The sequence below is a fragment of the Coloeus monedula genome (genome assembly GCF_965178545.1).
Source record: "Coloeus monedula genome assembly, chromosome: 9".
NCBI lineage: Eukaryota > Metazoa > Chordata > Aves > Passeriformes > Corvidae > Coloeus > Coloeus monedula.
The window spans coordinates 6,733,462-6,761,342 of NC_138789.1; the positions used below are offsets into that span (position 1 = coordinate 6,733,462).

The 27,881-nt window shown below is 55.3% G+C and overlaps 4 protein-coding genes across 7 annotated transcripts; 3 read left to right on the forward strand and 1 right to left on the reverse strand.

The window, feature by feature from the left end:
• Nucleotides 1–316: 316 nt before the first annotated feature.
• MYOC (myocilin) lies at nucleotides 317–2,988 on the reverse strand. Its single transcript, XM_082287353.1, has 3 exons — nucleotides 2,233–2,988; nucleotides 1,614–1,733; nucleotides 317–1,507 (listed from the first exon to the last, which is right to left on the reverse strand). The coding sequence occupies exons 1-3, from the start codon at nucleotides 2,732–2,734 to the stop codon at nucleotides 723–725; spliced, it is 1,407 nt and encodes a 468-aa protein (XP_082143479.1). The 5' UTR covers nucleotides 2,735–2,988; the 3' UTR covers nucleotides 317–722.
• Nucleotides 2,989–3,120: 132 nt separating this feature from the next.
• Nucleotides 3,121–17,606, forward strand: VAMP4 (vesicle associated membrane protein 4). Of its 2 annotated transcripts, XM_082287197.1 has the most exons (8): nucleotides 3,121–3,337; nucleotides 4,601–4,647; nucleotides 4,951–5,001; nucleotides 11,512–11,612; nucleotides 12,137–12,216; nucleotides 12,400–12,451; nucleotides 17,325–17,382; nucleotides 17,467–17,606. In XM_082287197.1, exons 1-7 carry the CDS (start codon nucleotides 3,272–3,274, stop codon nucleotides 17,369–17,371), a joined length of 444 nt encoding a protein of 147 aa, XP_082143323.1. In that variant the 5' UTR covers nucleotides 3,121–3,271; the 3' UTR covers nucleotides 17,372–17,382; nucleotides 17,467–17,606. The 2 variants fall into 2 exon arrangements, with proteins under 2 accessions (XP_082143323.1, XP_082143324.1); XM_082287198.1 differs by lacking the exons at nucleotides 17,325–17,382; nucleotides 17,467–17,606 and adding an exon at nucleotides 13,481–14,219.
• Nucleotides 17,109–21,223, forward strand: ITPA (inosine triphosphatase). Its single transcript, XM_082287196.1, has 8 exons — nucleotides 17,109–17,232; nucleotides 17,325–17,382; nucleotides 17,467–17,531; nucleotides 18,199–18,272; nucleotides 19,238–19,269; nucleotides 19,917–20,032; nucleotides 20,566–20,642; nucleotides 20,931–21,223. The coding sequence occupies exons 1-8, from the start codon at nucleotides 17,170–17,172 to the stop codon at nucleotides 21,049–21,051; spliced, it is 606 nt and encodes a 201-aa protein (XP_082143322.1). The 5' UTR covers nucleotides 17,109–17,169; the 3' UTR covers nucleotides 21,052–21,223.
• Nucleotides 21,063–27,362, forward strand: METTL13 (methyltransferase 13, eEF1A N-terminus and K55). 3 transcript variants are annotated; one of them, XM_082287194.1, is made up of 8 exons: nucleotides 21,063–21,151; nucleotides 22,572–23,319; nucleotides 24,003–24,202; nucleotides 24,786–24,981; nucleotides 25,210–25,353; nucleotides 25,526–25,735; nucleotides 26,097–26,228; nucleotides 26,691–27,362. In XM_082287194.1, the coding sequence occupies exons 2-8, from the start codon at nucleotides 22,614–22,616 to the stop codon at nucleotides 26,963–26,965; spliced, it is 1,863 nt and encodes a 620-aa protein (XP_082143320.1). In that variant the 5' UTR covers nucleotides 21,063–21,151; nucleotides 22,572–22,613; the 3' UTR covers nucleotides 26,966–27,362. The 3 variants fall into 3 exon arrangements, with proteins under 3 accessions (XP_082143320.1, XP_082143319.1, XP_082143321.1); XM_082287193.1 differs by lacking the exon at nucleotides 21,063–21,151 and adding an exon at nucleotides 21,608–21,796; XM_082287195.1 differs by lacking the exons at nucleotides 21,063–21,151; nucleotides 26,097–26,228; nucleotides 26,691–27,362 and adding exons at nucleotides 21,608–21,796; nucleotides 25,868–26,083.
• Nucleotides 27,363–27,881: the final 519 nt, after the last annotated feature.

Sequence of the window (27,881 nt, forward strand, 5' to 3'; positions counted from 1 at the left end):
GGCCTGGAACGGCCTGTAAAGCTGAAGCACATGGCTGGGAAGGGCTGGGTACTGAGAGGTCGCCCAGCTGCAGGATGCTCTGCCAGCACTCCTCACCCCTGTTCTCCTGGCTGCTTTATTTTTTCCCCAATAAAACAAGGCTTGTGCAATGAGTGTCTGTATTCCCTGCTGCTTTTGAGCCTACTTGATGATTTTTGGAGGTGGCTGAGCTCCAGGATGCCCCTGGGCACTGGGAGCGTGGGATCTCTGCAAGGGAGCTCTGCAGAGCCTGGAAACAACAAACCCCGACCCCACAGAGGGGATCACTGCTCACAACTAGGGAAAAACGTTTATTTTAAGGCAGGGCCCTTCTGGACAGCGCTTCTACTCATCTCTGCCCAACCTCCACCATGCCTGAGTCCTCCCTGCTCCAAATTCGGGGTGGCCAGGCTGGGTGCTCGCAGAGGGTGCTGGAGCAGCTCAGGCCTGGGTACTGCTGTGACCCATCCGAAACCCGCCGAGGCTGACGAGAGGCATTTCCCTGGCTCTGCCAGGCTCTGGAGCAGCGCTTCATCTCTCTCTGCTGCACTTGAGCACAAAGGGGTGTGGCTGGGCAGCGTGTGGCCCCCAGCATCACCCGAGGTGGCGCTCCTGGCCGTGCCGGGGGAAATGGGGCGGGAAGCAGGGTGCCAAGGCACGCATAAGGGTCCCGGGGACCGAGCCGGCGCATTGCCAGCCTCGGCTCAAGCCCGGGAGAGGCGGACGGGGTAGGTGACCATGTTGAAGCTGTCCCAGGCAAAGAGCTGCCGCTCGGCAGGGTTGTAGTCCAGCATGCTGAGGTAGCGGAAGCGGTTCTCGAAGGGGATGCTGAGGGCCCGGCTGGTGCCGGTGGCAGTGTCGTAGGCAAAGTTGATGGTGGCGTTGGGCGCCGAGTAGCTGCTGACGGTGTAGAGGGTGCCGCAGATGAGGAAGGAGTTGGCCACCCCCCGCTTGCGAATGTTGGTGTCCCAGGTCCGACGAATCTCCAGCGTCTCGGGATCCAGCTTGGAGAGGACGATGGCTCCCCGCGCCTTCTCGGTGCTGTAGATGACCCAGAGGCCCGTCTCATCCACCGCCAGGTCGATGTCGGTGTAGCCCCCCCAGGAGTAGGGGTACTGCCCGTGGTAGCCGGCGCCGGGGATCTCCCTTTCGGCCGTGATGGTCTCTCCCCGCAGATCGTAGCGGGCCACGGAGCGGGAATGGCGCAGCTGGAAGTAGAGCCCGCCGCGGTAGATGACGGCCCCCGTGCTTTCCAGGGGCCGCGGCAGGATGTGCACCTTGGCGGGGTAGCCCCGGGCCAGCTGCTCGGCCTCCTCGTACTGGAAGAGCTGGCGCACCTCGGTGCCCACGGTGTCCACACGCCAGGTGTTGTCCCGCGTGAAGGGGGGCACGGGCTCGGGGTCCTTCATCCACACGCCGTACTTGCCCGCGATGGAGTCGGCCCGGCCAAAGACCACGGGCTCTCCCACCCACACCAGCTGGCCGCAGCCTGCTCGGGGACAGGACGGGAGAGAGAGTGGTCACCGCCAGCCCCTCGGGAGGGCCAGCGGCACTTGTGAGCAGCGGGACGTGGGGCCGGCCCGGCGTGCCCGTACCTGAGTCCTCCTTCCCCGGGCGGCCGAGCGCCGTCTCCTCCAGCAGCCGGGACACGGGAACCTCCGTCCTCTCCGACTGCAGCTCCTGGTAGGCGAGGGGCTGCGGCTCCCAGCGCGGCGCTGCAGCGAGGTGAGGCACAGCGTGAGCGAGGGCTGAGCCAGCCCCCCTCACTGCCCTGCCTGCTCCTGCCGCCTTCGGGGGGCTCCGTGCCGGGCCGCTGCCCCCCAAAATGCCGATGCCTTGGTCAGGAGCCCGGTACCCCCTCCCACTGTAGCAGGGCACGTCTGTGACCTGCTGAGAGGGACCCTGCTCCGCTGACGCTCTTGTCCCCCCAGGTGTTTAATTTCCTTTGGGGGAAACTCTTAATACCCCAGATTTGCACGGTACCCTACATCCCCCCTCTGCTGCGCGGCAGGCAATGGGATGGCGACTCAGGTATGGGGCAATGGGCTGCGACCCCCCAGCAAGGTTGAGCCCACCAGGGTCCCCAAGAGTGAGGGGCAGCAGTGGGTGCAGAGTATGGGGGCCGCACGGGGACTTGGCCAGAGCGGAGGAGCCAGCAGCACTATCGGGGAGCCGGTGGCGGGGACGCACAGGGGTCCCGGCCCCGGCACTTACCCTTGGCGGGGGCGCGCAGCGTGTCCCGGCTGGGCCCCTCTCTGCCGGGGGGACAGCGGGCGGCCCGCAGCCGGGTGATCTCCTGGGCGCTGCTCTCCAGCCTCCTGCCCAGCTCCTCTTTCTCCCGCTCCAGCCGCCCCTTCTCCTCCTCCAGCCGGGACTTGGCCCGCAGCAGTTCGCCGTACGCAGCCTCCAGGCGGGCGGTCAAGGCGACTTGCTGGGGGTCCCGTGCCCCCCCCGGCTCGGCTCCCCGAGGCCCCGAGCCCCCAATTCCTCGCTCCCGGCTTTCCAGCCGACTCAGACGGGCGGCGAGGGCGGCCAGCTCGGCGCGCAGCTCGGGCACGCCGCCGGCAGCCTCGGGGCAGGCGGCCTCGACGGGACTGGCGACCGTGAAGGAGTAGGTGCAGTGCCCGGAGCTGTCATGGGCGCGGTGGAGGAAGGCGGTGTCCGCCCGGCCGCCCAGGGCCACGGACCCCCAGAGCAGCAGCCAGACCCCCAGCATGGCCCCGGCGCCGCCCCTCTGAGCGCACCGGCACCGGCGCCCGCATTTATAGGGGAAGAGGGTCGGCGCGGCGGGGGGCGGGCGAGCCGGAACCTTCCAGATGCCTGCGGGGGCACCGGCACTGCCCTGCTGCCTCCCTGGGGCCGCTGGCCGGGCTGGGCGGCCGGGGCCGCGTGCCAGGGGTGACGCCGGGGGCCGGGGCGGGCGAACTCGGGGCCGAACCCCGCGGGGGCGGCTCGGGGCCGCGACCGGAGCCGAACCCGCCGGCCCCGCCCCCGCCCCGCCGGCCCCGCCCCGTTCGTGTCTCCGCCCTCTGCCTGCCCCACCATCGGTAGCTCGGCGCTCGGTGCGGCGGGCGGAGCGCCGAGCGGTCGCTGTGACGGCGGACTCTCCGCGATACCGGCCATTTCCCGCCGGCCCGGCCCTGCCCGGTGAGCGCGGGGGCTGCGGGGTCCTGTCCTGGGCCTGCCGGACGCTTCCTGCTCTCCCCTCTAGGCTTCTCCCCCCGGGCACGGAGCCCCGCGGCACGGATCGGCCATGCCTCCCAAATTCAAGCGACACCTGAACGACGACGAGGTGACGGGCTCGGTGAAGAGCGAGCGGGTGAGTGCCTCTCCTGCGGGGCGCAGCGGGCAGGTGCTGACCGTAGGGTGGCCGGGTCGATGCCCACCGTAGGGGTCTCTTGGCCGGGTCTCCTTGTGCTGCCGCAGCCTTCAGCCACGGGGCCCAGGAGCCCGGAGCGCTGTGACAGCGACATTCAGTCAGTGAGGGGCTGTCCGAGCGCCAGCCCTGACCCGTGTGTGTCAAACCAGCCTCGTTACGGCTGTTTTGGGAACCTGTTGCGGCTCCCTTAGCCTGCATCCATGGCCATGAGATCCCGGTGTGCCTCAGTCTCCTGCACTCCCGCAGAGCCTGGCAGGGACACGTCCTGGCTCTCCTGCCCACGTTGGCTGAAGGACTTGAATGAAGTCACCCTGTGTTTTACAGCTGATTTTTTCTCCTGTCACCACGGTCCCCCCACACTTTAGGTTTTGAATACAGGTCACAGCAGTTGCCTGATTTGAACAAAGTGCATTTAACCTGCTGGGGTCAGGGTGTGCTAAAACTCAGTTTAGGCTGTGGTCAGAAATGCTGCTGCAGCTCACGACAGCTGTCAGCGAGATAAGGAGCCCGTACTGCCAAGGCAGTTTGCTCCTCTTTTGAGGGAAGCAGTGGCTGGAACTATTGCATGATCTGGCAGGTTTGCTTGAGTTGATTGAGCAAATGTGACAGGATGGAAATGTAGGTGAGCTTCAACATCAGAGCATCAGGCTTGCAGGTGGGAACCCAGACCTACACACAGGAAAGCAGCAACTGTTGCTACCCCAAGGACCATCTGCTGAGTCCCAAACCTTTAGTGTGCCACCTCCCCCTCTCTTGATTGTTTTTGACCCTAAGCAGAAATGTTTTCATCTGAAACATTCAGGCTTCAGTGGGGTTGCTTTTAAAAATCAGTTTTTGGATCATCTCATGGAGTGTAGTGGATCAGCAAAGGGGAGCCCCAGGGAGCCCTTTGGGACGAAGCAGAGGAGCTGCCAGACCACTCTGCCCTCCCGCCCAGGTGGTCATCCCTCTTACACCTGCTGCTATCACATGGTGGAGAAACCACATCCTCCAAATCCAGAGTGGATCTGATTTCCAGGGTGGATGGGACAGCCCAAGGTGGCTGTGGGTGATGCTGATGGTTTTGGGTGCAGGGCTGGGATTGTCCCTTGAGCAGAGAGGGCCTTCCTGCAGTCAGAGGATGCTGATTGCATCCTAAGAGCTGGCAATGTGTGCATGAAATGGTGGTTGCTTATTGATGTGATGGTTTTTCTGTGTTTGCAGAGGAACCTGTTGGAGGAAGACTCGGATGAAGAGGAAGACTTTTTCTTGTGAGTTGGAATGCAGTGTCATACCCGCCTGCAGCTCTGAGACCGGGGACTTGAGAATGAAAACCTTTGATTCCCTTTGGGATGATTTTCCAGAGCCTTGGCCTTGAGTGTGAATTAACAGGTGTGACCTTTTGTAAGAGTGAGATGTCCCACATATCCTAAGACATGGGAGGGACTGATGGGAGGTATGAAAACAATCCTCCATGCACAAGGCGTTGGTTCTCTCCTGTGTATCTCTTGGGTCTGGTTTAAAAACATGATTTCATTGTACCATCTGTCCTGATTGCTCTTTTCTGCCTGCAGGAGGGGGCCTTCTGGACCCAGATTTGGACCCAGGAATGACAAGATCAGGCAGTAAGTTGTTGTTAGTTAGTCTCACAGAGATAATAATTTATTCTGGCACTGTGAGCTCCTGCTGCTGTCTTATCAGAGTATTTCTGTGTAGCTCATCATATGAACATTCCTTGTGCCTGTGTTCTTCTGACTGACATGTCCTACCCCACGTGTCCCCAGCTAAAGGAAATCTCAGCTTTGATGCAGCCTATCAAGAAATTGTGTCTTGTCAGAGGCAAAGGGATAAGATTACATCACCATAGCTTACTGGAGTTTCTGAAGCCCTTGCTGTGTTCTGGTGGTGACCTATTCCGTGCTTTTGTGAGGCTCTTCCTCTAGAGCATTAACCCTGGATTTTAACCTTTCCTAGCACCATTTTTTATTGTTTTGAGGCTTTTTAACCTCATCCTGTAACATGCTCCTTAAAGTTTCAAGAAAGTAAGTTGTCAGGAACACACCAGGACCATGGATTTTGGGCAGCAGCTGGTCCTCTGGCTTCCTCCAGATAAAAACTTGATATAGGTGACCTGAAGATGAGCAGTGACTCAGTGGGGTCAAAGCAGCTGGAAAACAGGAAACCATTACAGCTGGAGGAGGAGTAGCGCAAGAAGGAAGGAGTGAACACCCTGGATCCTTCTCCCATCGAGTCATTTCCTGGATGATGCTTGTTCAGGGCTCCAGTTTTTCCTGTCCTTTCTTGTGAGGGATGTGGTGGTGGTACTTAATCAAAAGTGTGGGGATACTCACAGACCCCTGGTCTGTGTTGCCTGGTTTCCTTTGCGGGTCTCTGTGCAGCCAGCACAGAGATCTGTGTGAGGACTGATGCCTGGGCATTATCCAGACTGGGTCTTGTTTGCAGCCTGAGTGTGGCTCTTGGTTAGGGATTTTTTTCCATGCCAGGAAGAAGCCAGCACAGGTCTGGGATGACTCATTGCCACCATCAGCATTAGGCTGTGCTTGCCACATTATCTCGAGGAGTGAAGGGCACTTGAGTTGCACTAGAGGCAGAAGGCAGGTGATTTCACCCTGAGTTTTCAGGGCATCTCTGTTCCCTCCAGAGTGTGAGGATGCTGTTGGTAGAGATGAACTGCTCCTTGGAGTAAGCCAGTGTGGATAGAGCCTTCCTTCTAGGGCATGGCCAGGCTGATCTGGAGTGAATGAGAAAGCTGAGAATTGGGTTTATGAGTGGGGTCTCACCTCCATGAAAAGGTGGAGACAGGGTAGTGTCTGTCCCTTCATCTTCCTCTGCTGGACAGCATCTACAGTGTCTTCTGTGTTCCCTGTTGGTGGGAGAAAACAGGAGCTCTTCTCTTCCCTCTGTCTTGGCCTGGCAGAAGGTACCAGTGGCTTAGGTAGAGGATGACGCTGCATCTTTGAAAAGGAAGAAAAGTGAAACAAGCATTTAGCCAGGAGCTGGTGGGTCCATAGGTGTGATGTGACTAATGCCCCACACACATGAGGCATGCCCATTGCCAGAGATTGCCTGGGTATAGTAGATGTGGCATGGAATATGTCCCTTAGGGTACCAAGTGGCTACATCTATGTAGTATCTAGAGCATCTATTACAAAACAGAATTTATTTTCTGCTCTCATCAGTGTTGATTGTATTATTTAATAAGCACTTACACCATGCAGTCATCACTCCTTGTCATGGAGATCATTAGGAAGTTTCTGATCAGTTCAGCCCTTGTGCTGGAGGGATCAATGCCTGCTCTCACAGTGAGTCAGTTTTCTCTGTATCAACAAAGAAAGGGTTGGGTTGCTGCTGAAAAACTGTAAGAAAAAGACATTTTAAGGTGGAATTTGAGCATTTGGAGAGCCAAGGCATAGCTGGGCAAAGCTAGAGAGGCCATGGCAGTAGGGGCTGGAGGAACGAGGTGTGAAGACAGGTGTAAAAGGAAACTGGCTGGAGGATTGGGTAGAGGAAAAAATGATGGGATTATGGGAGCAAGGCTGTGGAACATGTTAAACGTGAGGGGCAAGATTGGAAAGTTGTCCTAGTTGTCCTTGGCAGGAAAGGGGGATGGATTGGGTCAGGGTGGAGTTTGGCAGCAGAGACCCTCAAGGCCAGCTTAGCCGTGGGGAACACTGCAAACCTTGTTGGGGAAAGAGGTGAGTTACAGTCAGCAACAGTGACAGGAGGAAGTGTCAGTCCCCTTCAAGCTGTGCTTTGTCCTGATGTGTCTGGAAGCTGCTTGGTTGGGGTAGACTCTCCTCTGGTAGTTGAGAGGCTACATGGGGTCCCTTTGGCTCCCTTTGAGACCTCCCATTCCCAGGGTGGGCTGGAGCTGAAAGGCAGCTCTTAAAAGGCTTTTATCCTTTTCCCCAAAGGTACAAAGAACTGGTAAGAGATCTCCTTTCTCTGCCTTTGCTTCGAGGCTTTGGAAGAAGTGCTGAATGTGTGCACGAGAGCCTTTTCAAGGGAAGGTGGGATGTTCACCTTCCACCTGGATTTCTTTTATTTGGAAAAAGAGCTGCTCATCACAGACCATCTTTTCAAAAATTCTGCTAAGATCAGCCCCTTTTCTGTGCTGCTTGACTCACTTCAGTGCTGATGTTCGTGCTTTCAGGGAACTGTGCCATTGGCTTCATGTTCATGCTGCTGCTGAGGCTCAGCACAGTACTGGGGTTCCCTGGGAGCCTCTTGGTCACTGTGAATCCCCCATTGTGCTGCTTAGGGTGGTCAGCATTCCCAGCCCCTGGGACTTGGCCCTGGTGGCTCTGTCTGGCTGCAGGCCCTGAGCAGGGGGAAGGTTTGGGGAATGGTTTGAACTCTTGAGGCAAGAGCTGACTGCAGCTTCCCAGGGCTCATTGCAGGTGGCTGGTTGTGCAGTGAACCCCAACCAGAGTCCAGGCTTCCATATGAGGGTGATACCAAGACCATGTTGACAGGCATGATTGTTGGATATAATCCCTTCAATGACTGAAAGGCTTCAGGGAGGCATAGACTGCTGTTTTCCTCACAGCTGTGACTAAGCAGCAACTTAAATCCAGGGATTTGTGGCATGGTTCAGTGCTGTTACCCTGTTGTTGAGAACAGCAGGGCTCTCTGCAGAGAGCTGTGCCTTGGGGAGTGCTGTGCAGCGCTGGCCTCCTGCCTCTGTACCCTTCATCTGCCTTGGCTCTCCTTCCTGTTCCCTCTTCCCTGGGTGACTGCCACAACGAGGGGTGTTTGGGTGTCATTTGCACCATAATACACACTATTCACATCACTGGGGTGGAAAACTGGAGTGTGTCATGCTGGCTATAAACACCCGGCTTTGGAGACAAGCAGTAGCCTTGGGCAGCACATCCCATGGTGTGTGCATGCCTGTTTACAGTGTCTGGAGAATGTAGCACCCTGACCAGCCCAAGCAGGTTTTCAGTACCTAACCCAGTGTGGCCAAAATGGAAAGGCTTATTCCTCCCACTCTGGAACAGCAAAGCACAAGAAAAGAGAAGTCTAAAGCAAGCTGAGTGCCATTGGATCTCGTTGCTTTGATGGTGTACGCTTGCTGTTCTTGTTAAAAGCATCAGACTTGCAGTAATTAGGAAGAAAGAAGGTCATAGGAGACATATTTCATGCTTTTGCCTTGCTCCCTTTCCTGGCAGGTATTTATTCCGCTTTATTTCTCTTGGAAATAAATTCTCTTTATTTCTCTTTGGCAGGAGTAAAGCTCATGAAGTGTATGTGTCAAAAGCCCATAGCTCCACAACAGGAAATACACTTCATATTAGAGGACTCATTCCCTCTTGCCAAATGAAACAAGAAAATATTTTCTTCTTGATGTGACTTGAGTTTCCTACTTCAAGCATGCCAAACTAATGGCAATTTTTGAATTTGTTCTGAAGCTGGTGGGCTAATACATAGGCTGGGCATTTTTCAGCCCCCTCCTGGAGAGGCACCAGTGCAGCAATGAAGAGTGGGAGAGAGCAGAAAGCAAGGGCTGGCTTAAGGTCTGGTTAAGACGCTCTGTGGAGGTCTGAATTTCCCTGGCTTGGCCTCTTCCTTCCTGTTTTTTGCTTTGTTGTTTTGTTGGGTTTTTTTCCCAGGGTTCTCTTTTACATCAGATGCCAAATGGTACTGATTGTGTTACCCAAATGCATCTGTGTTCCATGGGAGTCAACACCTCAACATCTGTGGGAGTTTATAAGCCTTGGTTTCTTTGTGCCTCCGTTCTCCATCTGTGAAATGTTTTGTTCTCTTGGGGACAGCTGACAGCTTGCCCAGGGTTTGGGCAGGTAGCAAGGGCCCTCAGCATTTTGTCAGCCGCTCAAGTGAGAAGAGACAGGATGCTGAGAAGCAGCTTGGGCAGTAAGGGTCTGTGCTCCATAGGTCTCCCCCAAATGCTGTTATCCACCACAGCAGCTTGGAGTTACCAGCCCATTTTGCCTCCAACACTTTGAGTGTCCCAGGACTGGAGCAGCACCCCTCAAGGCTCTGACCTGCACTGGCAGGGATTCAGGTAGTGTTGCATTGCTCTGCAAGTTCCTAGATGCACTGTAACCTTGCATGCTCCCACTTGTTAGTTGTACCAGGATAACTTGGTTACAAATCTGTTGTGGGAGGAAGTCTCTCTATTTTCAACACAGAAAATTATTTTAGAAACATTTACATACTGCAAATGTAGACTTCTGCGTGTGAAGTTGATGTTTATGGGCTCAGAGGTTTGGCCAGCTTGGCTCATCTGGGGTAGCAGATGTTTGTGCTTTTCCTCTTGCCCCAAGCTGTAGCTGCACTGCTGGCAGCTCCAAGCTGGGACTTGCTGTGCCGATGTAAGGAAAACCCCTTGCAGAACATGCCTGCTTCTCACCCACTGCCCCAGGGATGGGCCATGGGGCTGTGTGTCCTGCGTGGGGTGGACACTTTCCTGGGCAGCATCTGTCTGCATCCTCAGTGCCACCTTCTGAGCTTTCCCAACAGCAGCAGCTCTGCCACTCGCCTCATACTTTGTAAAACAAACAGTGGATCAGAACAGCTCCTGAGCATGGGACAGGTTCCTTCTGAGAGGTCTTTGGGGATTGTCTGTGCCCTTCCCCTCCATATTCATCCTGGCAGATGGCTTCCATCAGCGTGGAAGGCGGGAGCTGCCACCACATGGTGTAGGTGGGTTCAGAGAGATGCTGCTCCCACAGACTCTGCGATGCAGCAGAGCAGGCAGGTTCCTTTCTTATGATGTCCTAAATAAAGCAAATTTTTACATGTGCTGCTGGAGTCCAGCATGTGCCAGATCACAGCTGTTGACTCAGAAGCTGGTTTCAGAGGAGTTGCCTGGCTCTTCCAGCTCTGGAAGCCACAGTGCCGTGGTGCTACAGAGCTTGACCTGAAAGGCTAAGATGAGAAACCCCTTCATATTTAGAGATGTGGAACTCTTCCTAGAGCTTTCTGGGGAGCAAAATGCCTTTTTAATGACTATTCTCACCTGTATTTGGAACAGTAAGTAAATGTGAGCAAGTGATGTGACCACTACTGCTGGTTGCAGCTGCTCCTCATCAGGACAGGTTTCTGCTGGGTAAGAGGCATGTAGCTGGCAGGAAAAATAGATCGGTGTGAACCTATGTCTCTAATTAATTAATTAATTAGAGGCATGGTGGTTGGGACAGAGCCCTATTTCTGGTTCTGCAGTGCCCCATTGACTGGCTTTGAGTCTGTCTTGGCCCCAGTTTCGTGGGCCATGGGGGAGGATACACTGTTTCTCTTTGGAGCTATTTCTGTTTTGTTGCCTCCAAGATCCTGCTGTTGCCATTGACTTTCTGGGAACAGTATGTCTCAAACAATATATTGCTATCCCCTGGGCCTCAAGAAAATTCTTACTTCTATCTCCAGGAAAATAAACATGTATTAGCTCCAAAATACAAACCAGAATGGAGCAGTACTTTTCCACCAGGAAAATTTTTCTCTCTTGCCAGTGTAGGTTCTTTTCTGGAGTGAATAAATGCATTTTTAATAACCCTACGGGTGTGATTTAGGCTACTGTTCACTGAAGACTACCCACAGAGTTGCGTAACCTACGAGAAGATGAATTATATCTTGTTTTAGTTCAACTCAGTCCTTTCTTTGCTATCCTCTTTATGCCCCTGGCAGAGTGGGTTTAATTTAGCAACTCAGTTCCTGGAGGAGGGAACTGATTTAATTTCACCCCAAGTTACTGAGCAAAGGTGTGGTGTGGGATTCTCTGAAATGCAGAAAGATAAGGTATGGGTTTTATACTTCTTTTTTCCCCCTTTGTGAGCTCTTCTGTAGCAGAGGTGCCCACCAACAGCAATTAGTGCTTTTTCATACTGCATTTGTGTGTTAAAGGTGTTAGAGAGCGTGTCCCACTTCTGCTGACTTCCCAGTGCTCTCTCTGAGCCCCTTGAGTTCCCGTGCTCTTGCTGGCATTGCTGGAGATCCACCCATGCAATGCCATGCCTCCGGCTTTCTCTGCATCCCCATCAGCCTCTTTCCACTGTTGTACCCTTTCATTTTTGTGGATGAGCTCTCAGATCCCACCAGGCTGGGCAGCTCTGGTGCTCAATTCTGCCTCTCATGCTGCCTTTGCTCTGCCCCAGTGTCCAGAACCAGGTGGATGAAGTCATCGATGTTATGCAGGAGAACATCACCAAGGTGATCGAAAGAGGCGAGCGGCTGGATGATCTGCAGGATAAATCAGGTGTGATGTGAAACACAGCTCTGCTGGCCCAGTCCCCTCAGCTCTTCCTGGCTGCTGGGCCAGGTTAACCTGGTTCAGTTCAGAAGGCACCTAATGACAGACAGGGCTTACATTTCTGTCCTTCCTGGGAGTAGTGTTGCTCAGCCTTGGGCTGCAGATCTGACTTTCTGCTGACTCTCTCTCCACCTTTACCTGCTGCTCTGTGCAGAGGCATTAGTTTGGAGGTGTCTTTTCTGGGATCTAGTTGGTTCTTCAAGCAAAGGTAGATGGGTCTGGCTTCTGGCACTGTCCACTGGCTTGCAGAGCAAGTTCCTGTCTTCAGAGGGCAGCCAGTACAAAGGGACCACAGTGGGACTTGTCTGTGTGCTCTGCTAAAGGGTGTCACATTGACCCTGCTGTGGCTTTGATGAATCATGCTGTGGTTGGGTCTTTCATTGGATAAAACTCAGTGGAGTTAGAACAAGTGAGTGGGTGCTCTGACAGTGTGTGCACCACTGCATTGACTCTTTTCTTTCCTTTAATAGACAGTTTATCAGACAATGCAGCAGCTTTTAGCAAAAGAGCCAAGCATCTCCGAAGACAGATGTGGTGGCGAGACTGTAAGGTGAGCAAGAAGGGGAACAGGCAGAGCTGCGTTTGTGGAAGGGTGGTTACCCACCTGCCCTGGGAGGAGATGGAGAAGCTCTGCTTCCTAGCTGAAAAGATGCTGGGAGGCAAAGGCCTCCTTTCAGGTCAAAGCAATTACCCCTGGCAGCCTGTGTAACGTGCCTGTGTGCTCCTCTTGCAGATGAAGGCGATCATAGCGATGGTGGTGGTCATTCTCCTGCTCGTGATCATCGGTGAGTAGCTCCACATCACCCCAGCCATGTCTGGCATGGACGTATTTATGGCACTCCATGCTGTGAGTGACACCGTGGTGCTGTTCTCCCTGGGGGAGAGCACCTGAGCCACTCCATGGGCTCCACTCTGCCTTAAGTCATCATAAGGGGTGCCTGTAGAGCATTCTGTGCTCCTTTTCTGCAAGGCTTAAAGGTGCATGCACAGGAGCGGGCTCAAACCAAGTCCTGTGGACTGTGACCAAAGAAAGCCTGCAGTGCCCTGCCAACCCTGTATTGACCCAGGGTTGGCACTGACTGATCCCAAGGCTGGTGGGAGTAAATGCAAAAGTTTCAGGCTAGAGCAATGTCTTCCAAAAGCATCTCTACATGTATCAGCCACGTTGCAATGAGCCTGCTGTCTACAAATACTCTTCCCCAAAGTTGATGGGCTGCTTCATTTCCATCAAGTAGCTGTTGTGGCTTTGCAATTGGTCCCTTCCCATGCCCTCTGCATTTCCTGGAGCTCCCCAGAGCAGAGATGTTACTGCTTTTCCTACCAAACAGCTCATAATGACCAGAGCATGTTTCTTCCAGGCAGAAATAACTGATCCCTCTGCCTGCAGAATGACATGCTCCAGGGATCCAGGCAGCCCAGCATGGCAGGGCAGCTCTTCTGTGTCACTGGGTCTGGAGGGTTTTCCTCCCACTGAAGTGTCCAGGGGCAGTTCTGTAACTGTTCTTGTTCATTCAGCAAAGCCCTTGTAGCCTGTTGTCCTTCTAACACACAGCCTGCAGTGGGAGAGGCAGAGCTGGCAGCAGAGTTTAGAGAGAGAGACTGATGGAAAATCTCATCTGGTTTAGTTTTGGGGAGCTGGAAGGAGATTAAGGTAGCAGGATATGTTGTCTGGCACGTGTGCAGACAGCAGATTGCTTTAGCTTGAGGCTGGGAACACGCTTGCAGCTGCAGGGTGTTTGTCACTACAGAAATGGGGGGGGACTCCCTGGCAGGGATGGGTGTGTGGTGAGAGCTTCTTTCTTTGTGTTTTCCAGTCCCCATAGTCCTGAAGTACCATTCCTGATGGGGCAGCTGGAGGCTTCGGTGGAGCTGCCTCTGGGATAACCAAACTGCTGTGTAATTTAAGTGATATATCTGTATATAGCTTTGAAGTTGTTTTTTCTCCTGGGAGCAGGAGGTGGTGGCAAGCAGCCAGTTCTAACGGAGCGTTTTAAGAACTACCAAACAGCCCTTTTCCAGTTGAGTACCTGTTCCTGCTGTCAGACATATTTTTTTATAACACAAGATTCAGATCCCAAACTGCCTGTTTTGTGGAATTCTGGGTCTCTGGTTTGGAGCTGGCTACTTGCCCCTACAGTCTATATGTATATATGGTTGAGTTGTAATATTAATAATAATATGGTCTGAGCAGCTCTCTACTGCCTGCTGTGGAAGGCAGAGGGGACTCTGTCCTTGAATCAGAGAAAAGAAGGGGATAAATGTCTGAAGGAAAACATACCAATATATTATAGGGAACTGATTATTTTGAGGACAACTGCAAGGGTGTTGTTTTTCTCTTGTTCAAAAAAAAAAAAGAGAAAAGAGAAAAATTAAATTAGGTTTTTACAATCCAGAAGACTTTCTGGTCCTGCCATGGGAATGCACAAGCTCAGTGTTTTCAGTATTGCTGCTTACAGCTGTGACTAAAGACATTCCAGTAAACCTATTTTTGACTGTACATGTGGAGTTTCTGCACGTCTTCATAAAGTTTTCAGGACATTCAGGGCTCTCCAAGGCTGGGAGTTCCCGTTTCTGTGTTTTCTTAACCAAAAGTAAGAAGTGTGTATAAAACCCAGTAAGTAGCATGATTATATAAAGACACAGCAGGAGAACAATTCTCCTGAGACCCGTCCACAGTGAACAAGCCCACTTCCTATTTAGAGCCCTTCACCATGACGTGGTGATTGTGGTCCTGAATGCCAGCCAATTTTGCTACCTTGTGATGCAGTGGGGTGGGGATTATTCCCAGACACGGTTGCTGGGGTGCTCAGGGAACTGTAGGGACCCCTGTGCTGTGCTGGGATGAACGGGAACTGAGCTCCTCTGTCCATCAGTGGGACTGCGGTGTTTTGGCTGTTTCCAGCCTTGCTCTCAAGTGCTGGTGGCATTTCTGTCAGCCTTTTATTTTTGGGACCCTTCTTCTTTCCAGCCCTGAGCCTGGTGCTTTAGCTGAGTCAAGCTCTTCTGGTTCTCTTTTTGGTCTTTTCTGATGAGAGAAGCGTTGTCCTGCTAAGCACATGTTCAAAACAATACTGGAGAGGGGAAATGATGCCCCGGAGAATTTCCAGTGCCATGTCGCAGCTTCCTCTTCTGACCCTGTCCCCAGGACCTTGTTTCCACCTGAGTGCTGCCCCATGCAGAGAAGGGGATTAGGAGTCAGCACAGCAGGCTGGAGGGCTGGATGTGATTACAAGCTCCCTTGCCCAGCTGGAATATAAATAGGGCTTTTCCCCTCTGGAGACCTGATCTCTCCAGGTGGGAATCAGAAAGCCAAGCTGGATCTTTCCTCTTCAAGTATAGGCTGTTTTTAACATCATACACTCAGTGGAAGGGACAAAAGTCATCCTGCCTGTGCCTTTGGCTACTCTGTACCTGCAAGGGATCAAGAAGGTGGATGAAGAGGGACTGTGTCTGTCTCACGGGGGCTGCAGGTGTCGCTGAGCTGTTTGGTACTGTGTCCTGCCAATTGGAAAGTGAGTTAATTCACTCCTCGTGCTGGAGAGCCCTGCCAGTGCCTCTGCCTTTCTCTCCCAGCCCAGTCCTGCCGCTGCTGCTGCTGCTGCTGCTGCTGCCACCCACAGCAGGAGCTTGGTGCCACAGGAGTATGTGAGGACCTCAGATCCCTGCCAGCACCAGGTCTGAGCAAGAGAAGCAGTTTTTAAGTTGCTTGCTGGAGGCAAAGCCTGGCTTTAATGCTGGGCTGAGGGCCTTGGCAAGTGGGTGCTGGCAGGACGAAGTCTGGGCCAAGCCCACCCCAGGCAGCTGAGCACAGGCAGCAAGCTCTTACCCTGGGAAAGCTGGAATTCCTCAACTTTGATGGAGGGGTTTTGCAGCATTCCCATGAGGCTGGGGTGGAAATGGTTGTAGCCAGGATGCAGGGCAAGGAAAGCTTCCACAACCACAGCCGTCAGTGCACTGCCCTGAGCTGCCAGAATTGGGTGTTTGTCAGTTTTAGGTTCGAGTCATTCAGTGTCCTGAGCACAGACTTCCCAAGGGACAGCTCTGGCTGTGAGAGGCAGCACCAGCAGCAAACCAACAGTCCTGGTCAGAAGCTTTGCAGTAAAAGAATTTACTAAGCAACTATTATAGCCTTTTTTTTTTTTTCTCCCCCCAAGGCTGGAAAGACCATTAGGAGTGTCTGGTCTTGGGATGGTAGAGAGCACTCCTCCATATATTCCTTTGATACTGTGGTTTCATATTGCAGCCTGTGCTGTCCCACCCTGGACTGCTGGCAGGGAGAACTGCAGTCAGCAGAAAGGAGTGTTGTTTCCAGCAGTGTCTGCATGCTTGGAGATTGGTTTTCACTTAGGAGATGTTATGAAGGAGATTCTACAACAAAAACAACTCCTTCACCCAAGCTTTGGATCTGTTTTACCCATTCCTGCATTGTGCAGAGGACAGACCATCAGCTGCTGTTTTCCACACGATTGCTTTTGTACATGGAATGGCATCTTCTGGCTATAGTGGATCATTCCTCCTCCTGGGATTGCTGGTGTGACCCCATGGTGTGACCCCGGGGTCCCCATGCCTGAGGGAAGGGGGGATGCAGAGATACAGCACAGGTGGGTAGAGGCCTCCTGACTCTGTCAGCTGGGCAGGCCAGAAGGAAAGAAGTCCCTCCTGAGGAGTCCCCTTGCAAAGCAGGAGCTTTGGCAGGGTCTGGCAGTAAGGAGGGGCCTAGGTACCACGGTGGGAGAGCTCCTGGGACCCTGCTGCTGCTCCTTCAGAGGGCCCTGCTCCCCACCAGCCCTGGACTGCACTGACCTGTTCCTCTAGGGCTCCACACCGGCCCCACGGACAGAACTCTTGACTCGAGGTCTGGAGTTTTTGCTACAGCCGCCAGCTGGTCCTGCATTTACCCGAGATTCAGGGCAGGGAAAGCTGCCACAACCACAGCCATCAGTGCGGTGCCCTGAGGTGCTAGAATTAGGTGTTGATCAGTTTGGGGCTTGAGTCATTCAGTGCTGCGGTTATCCTGAGCGCAGACCTTCCCAAGGGACAGCTCTGGCTGTGAGAGGCAGCACCAGCAGCAAACCAACAACGATGGAATTTGATCGCTCCGACACAGGAAACCTGATGACAGCGCAGAGATGCCGCAGAGGTCGGGGGGTGAACAGCAGTAGAGCTTGGAGCATAATCGCCTGCCCGATTTCCCAACTACGTCTGCTTCTACTTCAGGGAAAACAGAGCGGGACCCAAAGGCCGGGGCTGTAAACAAGGGCCAGGGCGATGAGGAGCGCCGGTTACCGAGGCGAGGCGGCCCGGCCCGCCCTCCACGCGCCTCTCGCGAGACCGTCCGGCGAGGGCTGGCAGTTCCCGCCTCTCTGGCGCAGGCGGACGCCCTCCCCATTGGCTGGGCGCTGCGGGGCGGGCGCGCTCCCCATTGATCGAGCGGTGGGGGGCGCGGTGTCGCCGCGGGCCCTGATTGGTGACTGGGCGGGCAGGCGCCGCGAGCGCGGACAGCATGGCGGCGCCGGCCCGGCGGAGCGTCGTGTTCGTGACAGGCAACGCCAAGAAGCTGGAGGAGGTGAGGGCGGCGGGACCGGGACCTGGCAAGCGGGTTTGCCTCCCTCCCTCCCTTGCTTCTCCCTCACTTTTCACTCCCTTCTCCCTGCGCAGGTCACGCAGATCCTCGGGGACTCCTCTCCCTACACGCTGGTGGCTAAGAAAATTGACCGTAAGTTATTGGCGGGGCCCGGGGGGATGCGGCGGCTCCTCCAGTCCCGGACCGTCTGCTCAGCACCGATCTCTCTGTCCGCAGTGCCCGAGTACCAGGGGGAGCCAGATGAGATCTCCGTGCAGAAGTGCCGTGAAGCCGCCCGGCAGGTCATTCACTCTCTCCCTTTTCCCGGCGAGATGGGTGTGGAGGGACCCAGACAGGGAGACTGAGGCATCCAGACCGACCCCGAGGAAAGCCAGGGACACATCCAGCCTGACCTGGCCTCGCTGCATTTCCATCATCCGGCTGTTCTGGTTTATGCCGGATGATGATGAATTCTTGCTGATGACACCGAGCTTTGGTAGTCCTGCTGCTGTGTCCCTCGAGCAGTAGGAAGTCGTGGAAGATCCTTCAGTTCAGCCCCGGTGGCTGCAGGACAAAGAATTTTCTGTCTACTGAACATTCCAGAGCTGTCTCTGGGATGGGTGTCCTAAAAGTACCAAGTTCTTTTTTGAGAAAAATGCAGGCGTGCCTCTGGGACACAGGCTTTCCCTCTCCTTGTCCTGCCGGTCCTGTCCTCCAGGAGGGCAGGGAGTGTTCAGCGCTGCTCGTTTTCCTCCATATGAAACCTTCCCTACTGTTGTTCAGCCTCTCTGGCCTGCCTGGGGAGAGCTTGGGTTTGATTGTGTCTGTCTGGTGTGGGTTGCCTTTGAGGTGAAGATTGCACTTGAGGTCAAGTGGAAATGTGAGGACAGGATAGAGCAAGGAGATGGGTTTGGAGGCAGTACCTTCCTTTAGGTCTAATGTTTTCCTTCTCTTGGGCTTTCACTGTAGGTTCAGGGACCTGTTATAGTAGAGGACACCTGCTTGTGCTTCAATGCCCTGGGGGGCCTGCCAGGACCCTACATGTAAGTAGGAGGGAAGTTGTTTCCCCTTTCGTGTGCCAGAGTTAGGAGCACAGGCAGGCAGGGTGGGCACCACACTCCAGGAGCAGTAGGGTCAGGGAGGTGATTGCTGGTCTGTGGCCCTGATCTTCATCCTGCACCCCAGCGGCTGGACTGAACTCCTTGAGTCCTGACATAAGTCACGGAGCAGGACAGAAGAGACAGACCTGGATTGTTGGGTCTGGCTCCCAATCTATGGTGCCTGTTCTGGCAGCTTGGGAACCTGTCCACACAGCACGCTCTGTGTAATAAAAGGCTTTCAGCAGGACTCTGGGATGAGTGCCCCATAGGTTCTCATGGGGACATCTTTAATCCAGAAGATAACTAAGTTATTACATTACAGTGGAACTCCTCTAGTAAAATATTGCCTCAGCTCCTGGAATTAACTTCAAGTGTGATTAATTCTTCCAAACTATCTCTGCTGCACTAAGCAGACATAAAAGCTTTATATTACAGAATAGAATAATGGAATATCCTGAGCTGGAAGCAGCCACAAGGATCATCAAGTCCAAATCCTGGCCCTGCCCAGGACAGCCCCAAGAGTCCTGAGAGTGCCTGAGAGTGTTGTCCAAACAGTTCTTGAACTCTGGCAGGCATGGGGCTGTGACCAAGTCAGCACCACAACTCAGTGTAAAAAGCGAACAATTTGTGTTGAGAGATGTATTTTGGCAAGTCAGTGTTCAGGAGTGAGAACTGTGTTATTTGTATGGGCCCCAGGACTGCAGTAAGTTAAATACCCCACTGTGTCCCCTTCAGCTTAAGAGCTAAGTCTGTCCTTTCTTGTACATAGTTCAGAACAAGGTCATCTGACCACACACTGAAGAGGGATTCAAAGACCTATGAAAATATAGGCAACATTGTCTCAAAGATGCCTGTATTTCTGAGAGATAATAGCAAAAATTAATCTTCCCTCTCTCCTTCCTTTTCAGAAAATGGTTCCTGGAGAAACTCAAGCCAGAAGGTACTGCCCTCGTGTTACTGCTCTGTGTGTAACGCACTCCTTTGCCCCTGAAGTGGCTCCCTGCCCGTGCTGGGGGAACCAACAGGTTCCTTGAGCCTGTTCTGTGCCCTCCTTCCCAGGATGTTGTTTTACTCAGCAGCTTAATCCCTGGATTCCCAGGCTCCTGCCTCTACAGACTGCTGGCAGGGCTCATGGGAGCATCTTGTTTGTCCTCAGTGGGACCTGGAAGACCTCCTGCTCCCTGTGGCTTCAGTGTTAGCCGCTCTCCACTAATGCTCCCCTCCCCTGATGTGCAGTGACTGCCTTGATCCTGCAGTTCAGAGTGTGACTGCAAATCCTGTGCCGATCTCATTAACATGAGCATTAATCACATTAATCACTGTGGGCTTTAGTCCTCCCTGGTGCTACGTGCTCGGTTGTTTCCTCTCCCAGGGCTCTGCAGCTCCCGCTGTGAGATGAGATCTGAGGCTCTGGCTTCAGTCACAGCAGGGAATCTACCAAGAACATCCTGGTGCCTGAGCTTTGTCACCTCCTGTGGTGGTTGGGAATGCAATGTGGAGTGCTCTCTCCATCCATCCATGCCGAGGTGGGTGTGTTGCATTCCCAGGGAGCAGCAATAACTCCAGGATCTCTTCTGTGTCCCTCAGGCCTGTACAAGCTGCTGGCTGGCTTTGAAGACAAGTCTGCCTATGCACTCTGCACCTTTGCCTTCAGTAGTGGGAACCCGGAGGAGCCAGTGAGGCTCTTCAAAGGCCAGACCCATGTAGGTGGTGTGTGCCTGAGGAAGGCAACGTGCTGAGGGAGGAGGGCTGCAATGTGAATTTCATAGCAGCACTGGCTCTGCTGAGGACAATTTTGGTGGCCTCTGGGTCGCTGGATGCCCTTGGAGCTTCTCCGTGTTGGGAACAGGCTTAGGAAGAGCGCAGCTGGTGGGAGGTGGGTGCTGAGGGTGCAGCCCTTTGCACAGTGGTACTTACTGAACTCTGCATGTTACCTCGGTCTCTTCAGCCCCCATCTCCCTCTGACAGGACTGTATTCAAGTACTGTTGTTAGCTCTGTTATTTGGAGAGGTCAGAGCACTGTCAACATAGGGCAGTGTGAATTTGGAGCTGCTAATTTTGGTCACATCCTGGGGAGGAGCTGGGAAGGGGGACAGCACCATGCAGAGCCTGTGGTGGCTGCAGTGTGAGCTATGGCTGCATGTCTCGGTGTCCTCAGTCCAATGCTTGAAATGTGAGTGCAAGGGAAGTGCTGTGAAACCACAGCTTAAGGGTCTTTTTTGCTTTCTCATGGCAGGGGCTGATAGTGGAGCCCAGAGGCCCTCGGGATTTTGGCTGGGATCCCTGCTTTCAGCCGGATGGCTACAACCAGACGTAAGTGGTATTTTACCTACAGCTCTTTATGTAAGGCAAACCTTGGTCAAGGGTGTCAAGAGGAACTTGCTTATGAGGAAGGGCATCAGGGAGAAACATCCTCCTGGATCTGAATGCGGTGTGTTACAGGGAGCACCTGGATTGGGATGGGGGCTGTTGGCTGTGCCACTGTGTCACTGCAGGTGTCCCGGTGAGCCAAGCAGGGAGGGCAGAGCGGGAGCTCTTGGTGCTCGGGGGATGTGCTGTAGTGTCTCTGCTACTGAGACTTGTGGTTTCTCTCCCCTGCAGCTACGCTGAACTGCCTAAGGCAGTGAAGAACTCCATCTCACACCGGTACAGGGCGCTGAGCGAGCTCTCCGCCTTCTTTCTTCAGAGCGACTCGACAGAGCCCCACCCCGGCCCCAGCTAGCGCCCGAGCTGTGGGCACGCCTTGTTCACACAACCACCGAATTACTGGGGTTGGAAAGGACCTCTGGAGATCACCTGGTCCAACCCCCCTGCCAACGCAGGTATTTGTCCATGTCACACGCAGCCCCGGCAGAGCTTCGCTCCGCTGCGGGATGCCATTAAAGCTGCTCCTTTTGAACCCACCGCTACCTCGTTCACCGCTCTTTTTGTTGCTTCGGTAGTGCCGCAGAGCCCAGCCGGTCTGGGCTGTTGAAGCTGCGCGTTTGTGCCTCAGGGGCGGCTCCGGCCCGGGCAGCCCCTGCCGCCCTTCCTGCCAGAAGTTCTAGAGCCGAGTGTCGGGTGCTCCGGGGCACCGCGACCGGGCGGGGGCGCTCGGAGCCGCTGGCCAATGGGGAGCGGCCGGGGCAGAGACAGCCAATGGGGAGCGGCCGGGGCAGAGACAGCCAATGGGGAGCGGCCGGGGCAGAGACAGCCAATGGGGAGCGGCAGCCAATGGAGGCGGGTGCATCGCCCCGCGCGCGCCGCGCAGCCGGAAGCGGTCAGCGCGGGGGACACGTGGGGCGGGAGCGGGGTCCGGCCCGGCCCGGCCGGCCATGGAGCTGCTGCCCCGCAGCCCCGGCGAGTTCGGCTCCGCCCGCTACTGGGATCGCTTCTTCCGCCAGCGCGGGCAGCGCCCCTTCGAGTGGTACGGGGCCTTCCCGGAGCTCTGCCCCGTCCTGCACAAGTATGTGCGACCGCGCGACAAGGTGAGCCCCGGCTGGTAGCCAGCGCTGTGTGCCTAGGACGCGTTGCCTCTGGGCTCCTCCTGCGCGTCGAGCTCTCGGGTGACCTTATCGCTGTCTACAGCTACCTGAACGGAGGTTGTAGCCAGGTGGGGGTTGGCCTCATCTCCCAGGCGACCAGCGGCAGGATGAGAGAACACAGTCTTAAGCTACGTTAGGGGAAGTTTAGGTTGCACAGTAGAAAGAATTTTTTCACGGTAAGGGTGCTTAGACATTGGAATGGACTGCCTGGAGAGGTGGTGGAGGCACCGTCCCTGGGAGTGTTTAAGGAAAGACTGGATGTGGCACTTGGTGCCATGGTGTGGTTCACAAGGTGTTTGGTCATAAGTTTGACTCAATGATCTCAGAGATCTTTTCCAACCAAATTGATTCAGTGTGATTCTGTGTGTGAGTTCTGTGCTGCTGTGTCCCACTATAAGCTGCCACCGTGCAGACACAATGTGAATCATAGCAGTGTGCCATAGCAAGAGGACAGGAGGGACCCACAAGTTGGGGACCTCTGGGGGTTAAAACACCCAGTTCATCCCCAAAAGACATGCAGCAGATACATCACTTCTGTGTCCATGGGACTTACCTCTATGGAGATGTTGTCTTGGGCCCCAGAGACTGGGTTTGCAGGCCCTGTGGGTATAGTTTTCACAGAGGGCTCCTAGACATGTCTGGTATTTACTCATAAAATGCTTTGGGGGGTGTTTCCAGGGTGTTCTCACCATCACACTGCTCTTGTGCCACTCCCCAGGTCCTCGTGGTGGGCTGTGGGAACTCGGAGCTGAGTGAGCAGATGTACGATGTGGGAATGTGCGACGACATCATCAACATCGACATCAGCGATGCCGTGATCCGCCAGATGCAGGAGCGCAGTGGGAGCACAAGGCCAAAGATGAGCTACCTGCTGATGGACATGCTCCAGATGGACTTCCCTGATGCCCATTTCCAAGTGGTCCTGGACAAAGGCACACTGGATGCCCTCCTCACTGATGAAGAGGAGGCTACTATAGCCAAGGTGGACCAGATGTTTGCTGAGATCAGCCGGGTCCTGCAGGTAGGAGGGCGCTACCTCTGCGTCTCCTTGGCTCAAGCCCATGTGCTGAAGAAAGCTGTGGAATACTTCTCCCAGGAAGGCTGGGTCGTGCGTGTCCATCAGGTGGCCAGCAGTGGGGACAAGCAGCAGTTTGTCCTACCGGTCTTTGTGTATGTCATGACAAAGTTCAGGAAGATCCCTGGCTCGGCACCACAGATCCTGGAGATCTGTCCTGAGGAGCAGGACAAGCCGATGCGGATGGAGAGTGTGGAGCAGCTGGTGGCAGCAGTGAAGGACAGGCAGCATTATGCCCTGCTCTGCAGCCAGATAAGCAAAACCCCCTGCAGGGAACAGGTTTCCTTGGATCTGTGTGACAAAGAGAGCGGGAAGCCTCGCTACACGCTGCATGTGGTTGACAGCCCCTTGGTGAAACCTTCCCGAGACAATCACTTTGCCATCTTCATCAGTGAGTACAGCCTGTCTGGGCTGCAGTGAGGTTGTGCCCTGGCCAGGAGCTGCAAAAGAGCCAGCCCTTCAGGGTCTGTTGTATTTGGGGCTGGAGAGGGAAATAACCCACCTGTGCAGGGTTTGGTTGATGTTTTAGTTCTGGCTTTGTGGTGGGGTATGTGTTTGCCTGGCGATGCAAACAGAGATCTGGCCCAGAGCTTGTTGGCTGCATCTCCCCGCAGAGGGACACTGCCTGCCCCACCTCCAAGTTGGCAATTCCTGCCTTGATGCTGGTGACAGCCAACTTAGCACATTGCAGCTGGAAAGGCATCGCTGCTCTGGGTGGGTGTCCTGGCTTGCAGGGCCAGACTGCTGGGCTGCACTTGGGTTTGTGCTTGCACCTCACAGAGATGTATCGGCCTCTGCCAGCAGCACTGTTCCCTCCCAGCATGCCTGCAAAGCTGGGGCTTAGGGGCTGGAGACAAGTCAGGAGCCTCTTGGACACCCCATTCTAATGAGATGTGGCTTTTCCAGCTTCCTGCATGAGCCTGCCCAAAACAGGGGAGATACTGGCTCTCTTGGTGGTTGCAGTGCACGGCTCTGGTCAAACATCCCTGAGATGTCTCGTCATTCCCTGCGGCTCCTCCCCTTGGAGACTCGAGGGCCAGGAGCAGCCCAGGCTGATGGCAGCCCCTTCTGCAGTCCCACAGGGCAGAGAAACCGAGTGGCTCTTTGGGACGGAGGAAGGGCGGAGGCAGCTGGCGGCCAGCGCGGGCTTCGGGCGCCTGCTCACGGTGGCCCTGCACAGGGAGCAGCACTACGAGGGCATGGCCGGCATCCAGGCGGAGCTGTCGGGGAAGGTGATGGAGCTGGCCCCGCCAGGCCTCCCTGCCCGGCAGCAGGTGAGCCCCCACTGCCCAGCACCCTGGCCAGGCTTCCCAAAACTGGGGCCAGGCTGGCTCTCTGCCAGCAGGGAAACCCTCTTCTCCAAGGGAGACCAAGCTGCAAGGTGTGAGCTGGATGCCCTGGTGGGGAGGGGATGGGCCTCAGGTGCAGCTTCTCTCAGTTTTCCCTCCAACTGTCTGCCTTTGCTTGGAGGCAGGATTTGAGGTGCTTGTGTGGCAGGATTCAGTATGAAGTCCTTGCCCTCCAAAACCCAGCATCCCAAGAAAAGCAGAGATCCTGGAACCTTGAGAGTATCCAGCCCCTTCTTTTTCCTGGCTTTAACTTCTGTTCCATCTGTCTCCTTCCTGCTCCAACTCTACACACTTGAGCTCTTGCAAAAAATCTTGATGTGTTTGCTCCTTGTATTCCCAGCATTGGGAGTAAAGCTAGTGCAGATCCCCAGCTCTCCTGTGGCATCCCACAGCTCCTTTGTTGTGTCTGCTGTGTCCTGGCTCTGTAGCCATAGTCAGGACAGTGAGAATGTCACGCTCTGTTCCTGTAGCCTTTCCTCCTTCATAGCAGCCCCTGCCCTCCCTGCAGGTGCCCTTCCTGTCTGTGGGAGGGGACATCGGGGTGCGGACGGTGCAGCACTGTGACACCAGCCCCCTGAGCGGGGAGTACGTTGTGGAGGACGTGAAGGGAGATGGCAGCTGCTACTTCCGCCGCCTCGTCTTCCTCCGCAACAGGAACGTGGTGCAGTCAGAGGCTCGGCTCCTGGCTCCCACACCTCTCCAAGGTATGTGGGGCAGCTGGGAAAAGGCAGGGGTTGATTTTTTGGGGTGACAGAAAGTGAGAGGAATACAGGAGGAAGGTAGAAGTCCCGCTGGGACCTGCCTGTCTTGTCCCAGAGCAGCTCTGGGAGTGTTTTTACACCATGGGGAGGACAGGGCTGGGGGTGACTAGTCCGCAGAAAGCAACTCCATCTCCCACCTTGCCTTACCGGCTGAAGTCTTGTGTCATTCAGGCCAGAAGAAGCGGAGGAAGGACAAGAAGAAACCCAGCCCCACTGAGCCACCTGGAGCCATCGACAAGAGCTACCTGTGCTGTGAGCACCACAAGGCCATGGTTGCGGGGCTCTGCCTGCTGGGGGGCCCCGACGCCCTCCCAGGTGACAAGGCTGGCAGTGGGAGGCTGTGCTGGGGGCAGGTGCACGTGTGTCCCCATGTCACAGCCCCTTGGGTGCCCCGTGCACCCTTCCAAATGTGGTTTGGGGATGGTGGGTGGGACAAGCAGTGGGATTGTGGCATCCTGGTGGCTCACTGGGTGCTCTTGGTTGGCAGGAGAGCTGGCAGTGCTGGTGGTGGGGCTCGGCGGGGGCAGCCTGCCCCTCTTTGTCCATGATTACTTCTCTCAGGCCCACGTGGCCGTGGTGGAGATCGACCCCTCCATGCTGGAAGTGGCCACGCACTGGTTCGGCTTCTCCCAGGGTGACCGGATGCAAGTGCACATCTCTGATGGTCTGGACTACGTGGCCAACCTGGCAGCTGAAGGTACCATCTCACAGAGCATCCCGGGTGGCCCATTGAGTCCAGTGGGTGACACGCTGGGAGCAGAGTCCTGGGCTGTTGTCACCACCTGATTCCTCTTCCTGCCTATCTCCTGCCATGTGTCACAATCTCCAGCCTCACCAGGTCTCTGCAGCTCACAGCCTGTGCTTGCCAACCTGTGTAGAGGACTTTAGATTTGTTGCCTCCCACAGCACCAAGGGCTTGTAAAGAGAAACCCCAGCAGAGAAGACACCTATAACATGGCAGAAGGGATGTCTTAACCATCCCATTTGTTGCCTTCCCACCACGTGTGTGGCTCACCTCTGTCCCATAGGATAACAGCTGCCTGTGCTTCCTCCTGCAGCATCAGCCCAGTACCATGCCGTCATGTTTGATGTGGACAGCAAAGACCTCACAGTGGGGATGAGCTGCCCGCCCCCAGCCTTTGTGGAAAAGCCCTTCCTGCAGAAAGTTAGAAACATCCTCAAGCCAGAAGGTAGGAGGGGAGATCCGGCCATGTCCCCATGGCCAGGCTGACCACTTCTGTGTGGAGTTGGGGCTGTGTTTCTCATCCTGGAGAATAGTGGCCACAGCCAGGATTGCTGCATGGCATCCACTTCTCCTGGGTGTTTCAGTGGTCATTGTGACAGCAGGATGGAGTGGGTGGCCTGCAACGCTGCTGGGTCAGGCAGGCTGAGACATCCTGGGGGGCCAACAGAGTTTCCTGGAAGCAGAAGATGTAGGAGATACCTGAGAACAGATCTTGTGGCCTCCCACAACCTGTGCAGCAGCAGGGATGTGGAGCAGGGCCAGGGGCACCAGGGAAGTGCCGGTACTCCTCGTGCTGCCATGAGGGAGACATTTGCACCAGGGTGGCACTGATCCAGCCGCGTTCCCGCAGGGAGCAGGGTGGTGTATGTGGGCTGGTTCAATTCCCTTCCCTCTCGCCCTGCTGCAGGAGTCTTCGTGCTCAACTTGGTGTGCCGCGATGCCCAGCTGAAGGAGTCTGTCCTGGCCACCCTCAGGGACGTCTTCCCTCTTCTCTACATGCGCCGCATTGAAGGGGAGGTCAATGAGATCCTGTTCTGTCAGCCCAGCCCTGAGGGCCGACGCGACCCCACAGAGCTGGGGACGCGTGCCCGGGCACTGGAGGGGGCCCTGCGGCAGCCTGGGCGGCCCTGGGACAGCTCGTACGTGCTGGCAGACATGCTGCAGGCCATCCACATCCTCTGAGGGGGACTCTGATGCTGCTTCAACACAGTGGTCCTCCTGTGGGGGCTGTGGCCCCACAACGGGGTGCCCGTGGCTGGGACTGCTGCCCTGTGGGGGGCCAGTGCTGGTCTGGGCCTGCCAGAAGGATGGGACTGGCATGGGAAGGTGCTTCCTGCAGCGTGGCTCCTGAGGAAGGGGCCCAGCACCACAGAGGGCTCTACAGCCCGAGGCGCAGAGCTGGTAGGGGGGAGGAAGATGCTGTGGGACTGGCAGGACTGTGGGTTTGGCTTTGTCCTCATTGCTTTCCCACTTTTGGAAAAACATCCCTTCGACTCTCCTTCCCTGCTCCAAGGCTGGTTGTGGATGTGTGTGGGTGGGCTGCGAGCTGTGAGAATAAAGTGCTGTGGGGTGCTCTGAGGCCTGTAGTTGTTTGCTGAGGCTTATTTCTGAAGCACCCGCACCCCTGGAAAAAGTACAGTCACCTCCTCACTTCAAAGGCATGTCCTGGGAGCAGGCAGCTGCACCTTGAACCCCACTGCCTCCTCACCACTCATCCTCCCCAAACTGGATCCCACTATGTTTCCCCTCTTCTGAATCTTTCCAGCTATCTCCACTGAACTGAAACCGGTAACCCTCGACCTCTGAACTCTTCTCCCCCAGGGCCAGCAGGGACCCAGCCCTGAGCTCAGGCTCCTGGCCATACCAACCCGCTCACCCAGCTGGTGCAGGTCAGCCTTCCTGCAGGATGAAAGGGCAGCCAGAAAATACCCATTGGGGTGTCCCTATAGCACCTCAATCCTGCCCAGACAGCTCATTTTGAAGGGTTTCAGAGCCTGGTGCCTCCTTACAGGGTTTACCTGAAGAGCTGCCCTGTGTGTCCTGGCTGCTTACAGACAGCTGACCTGCCGGTTCTCATTCATCAGACGCTATTTTTGGA

What these genes read in the sequence shown, in the direction of transcription:
- VAMP4 (XM_082287197.1), top strand. Translation starts at nt 3,272, where the DNA reads ATGCCTCCCAAATTCAAGCGACACCTGAACGACGACGAGGTGACGGGC. An exon ending in TGTGGTGGCGAGACTGTAAG is followed by an intron (nt 12,217 to 12,399) that starts GTGAGCAAGAAG and finishes CTCCTCTTGCAG; the next exon opens with ATGAAGGCGATCATAGCGAT. An exon ending in TCTCCTGCTCGTGATCATCG is followed by an intron (nt 12,452 to 17,324) that starts GTGAGTAGCTCC and finishes CTCCCTGCGCAG; the next exon opens with GTCACGCAGATCCTCGGGGA.
- ITPA (XM_082287196.1), top strand. Translation starts at nt 17,170, where the DNA reads ATGGCGGCGCCGGCCCGGCGGAGCGTCGTGTTCGTGACAGGCAACGCC. An exon ending in ACGCCAAGAAGCTGGAGGAG is followed by an intron (nt 17,233 to 17,324) that starts GTGAGGGCGGCG and finishes CTCCCTGCGCAG; the next exon opens with GTCACGCAGATCCTCGGGGA. An exon ending in GGAGAAACTCAAGCCAGAAG is followed by an intron (nt 19,270 to 19,916) that starts GTACTGCCCTCG and finishes TGTGTCCCTCAG; the next exon opens with GCCTGTACAAGCTGCTGGCT.
- MYOC (XM_082287353.1), bottom strand. Translation starts at nt 2,734, where the DNA reads ATGCTGGGGGTCTGGCTGCTGCTCTGGGGGTCCGTGGCCCTGGGCGGC. An exon ending in GCTGCGCGCCCCCGCCAAGG is followed by an intron (nt 1,734 to 2,232) that starts GTAAGTGCCGGG and finishes ACCTCGCTGCAG; the next exon opens with CGCCGCGCTGGGAGCCGCAG. An exon ending in CCCGGGGAAGGAGGACTCAG is followed by an intron (nt 1,508 to 1,613) that starts GTACGGGCACGC and finishes GTCCCCGAGCAG; the next exon opens with GCTGCGGCCAGCTGGTGTGG.
- METTL13 (XM_082287193.1), top strand. Translation starts at nt 21,644, where the DNA reads ATGGAGCTGCTGCCCCGCAGCCCCGGCGAGTTCGGCTCCGCCCGCTAC. An exon ending in ATGTGCGACCGCGCGACAAG is followed by an intron (nt 21,797 to 22,571) that starts GTGAGCCCCGGC and finishes GCCACTCCCCAG; the next exon opens with GTCCTCGTGGTGGGCTGTGG. An exon ending in GCCTCCCTGCCCGGCAGCAG is followed by an intron (nt 24,203 to 24,785) that starts GTGAGCCCCCAC and finishes CCCTCCCTGCAG; the next exon opens with GTGCCCTTCCTGTCTGTGGG.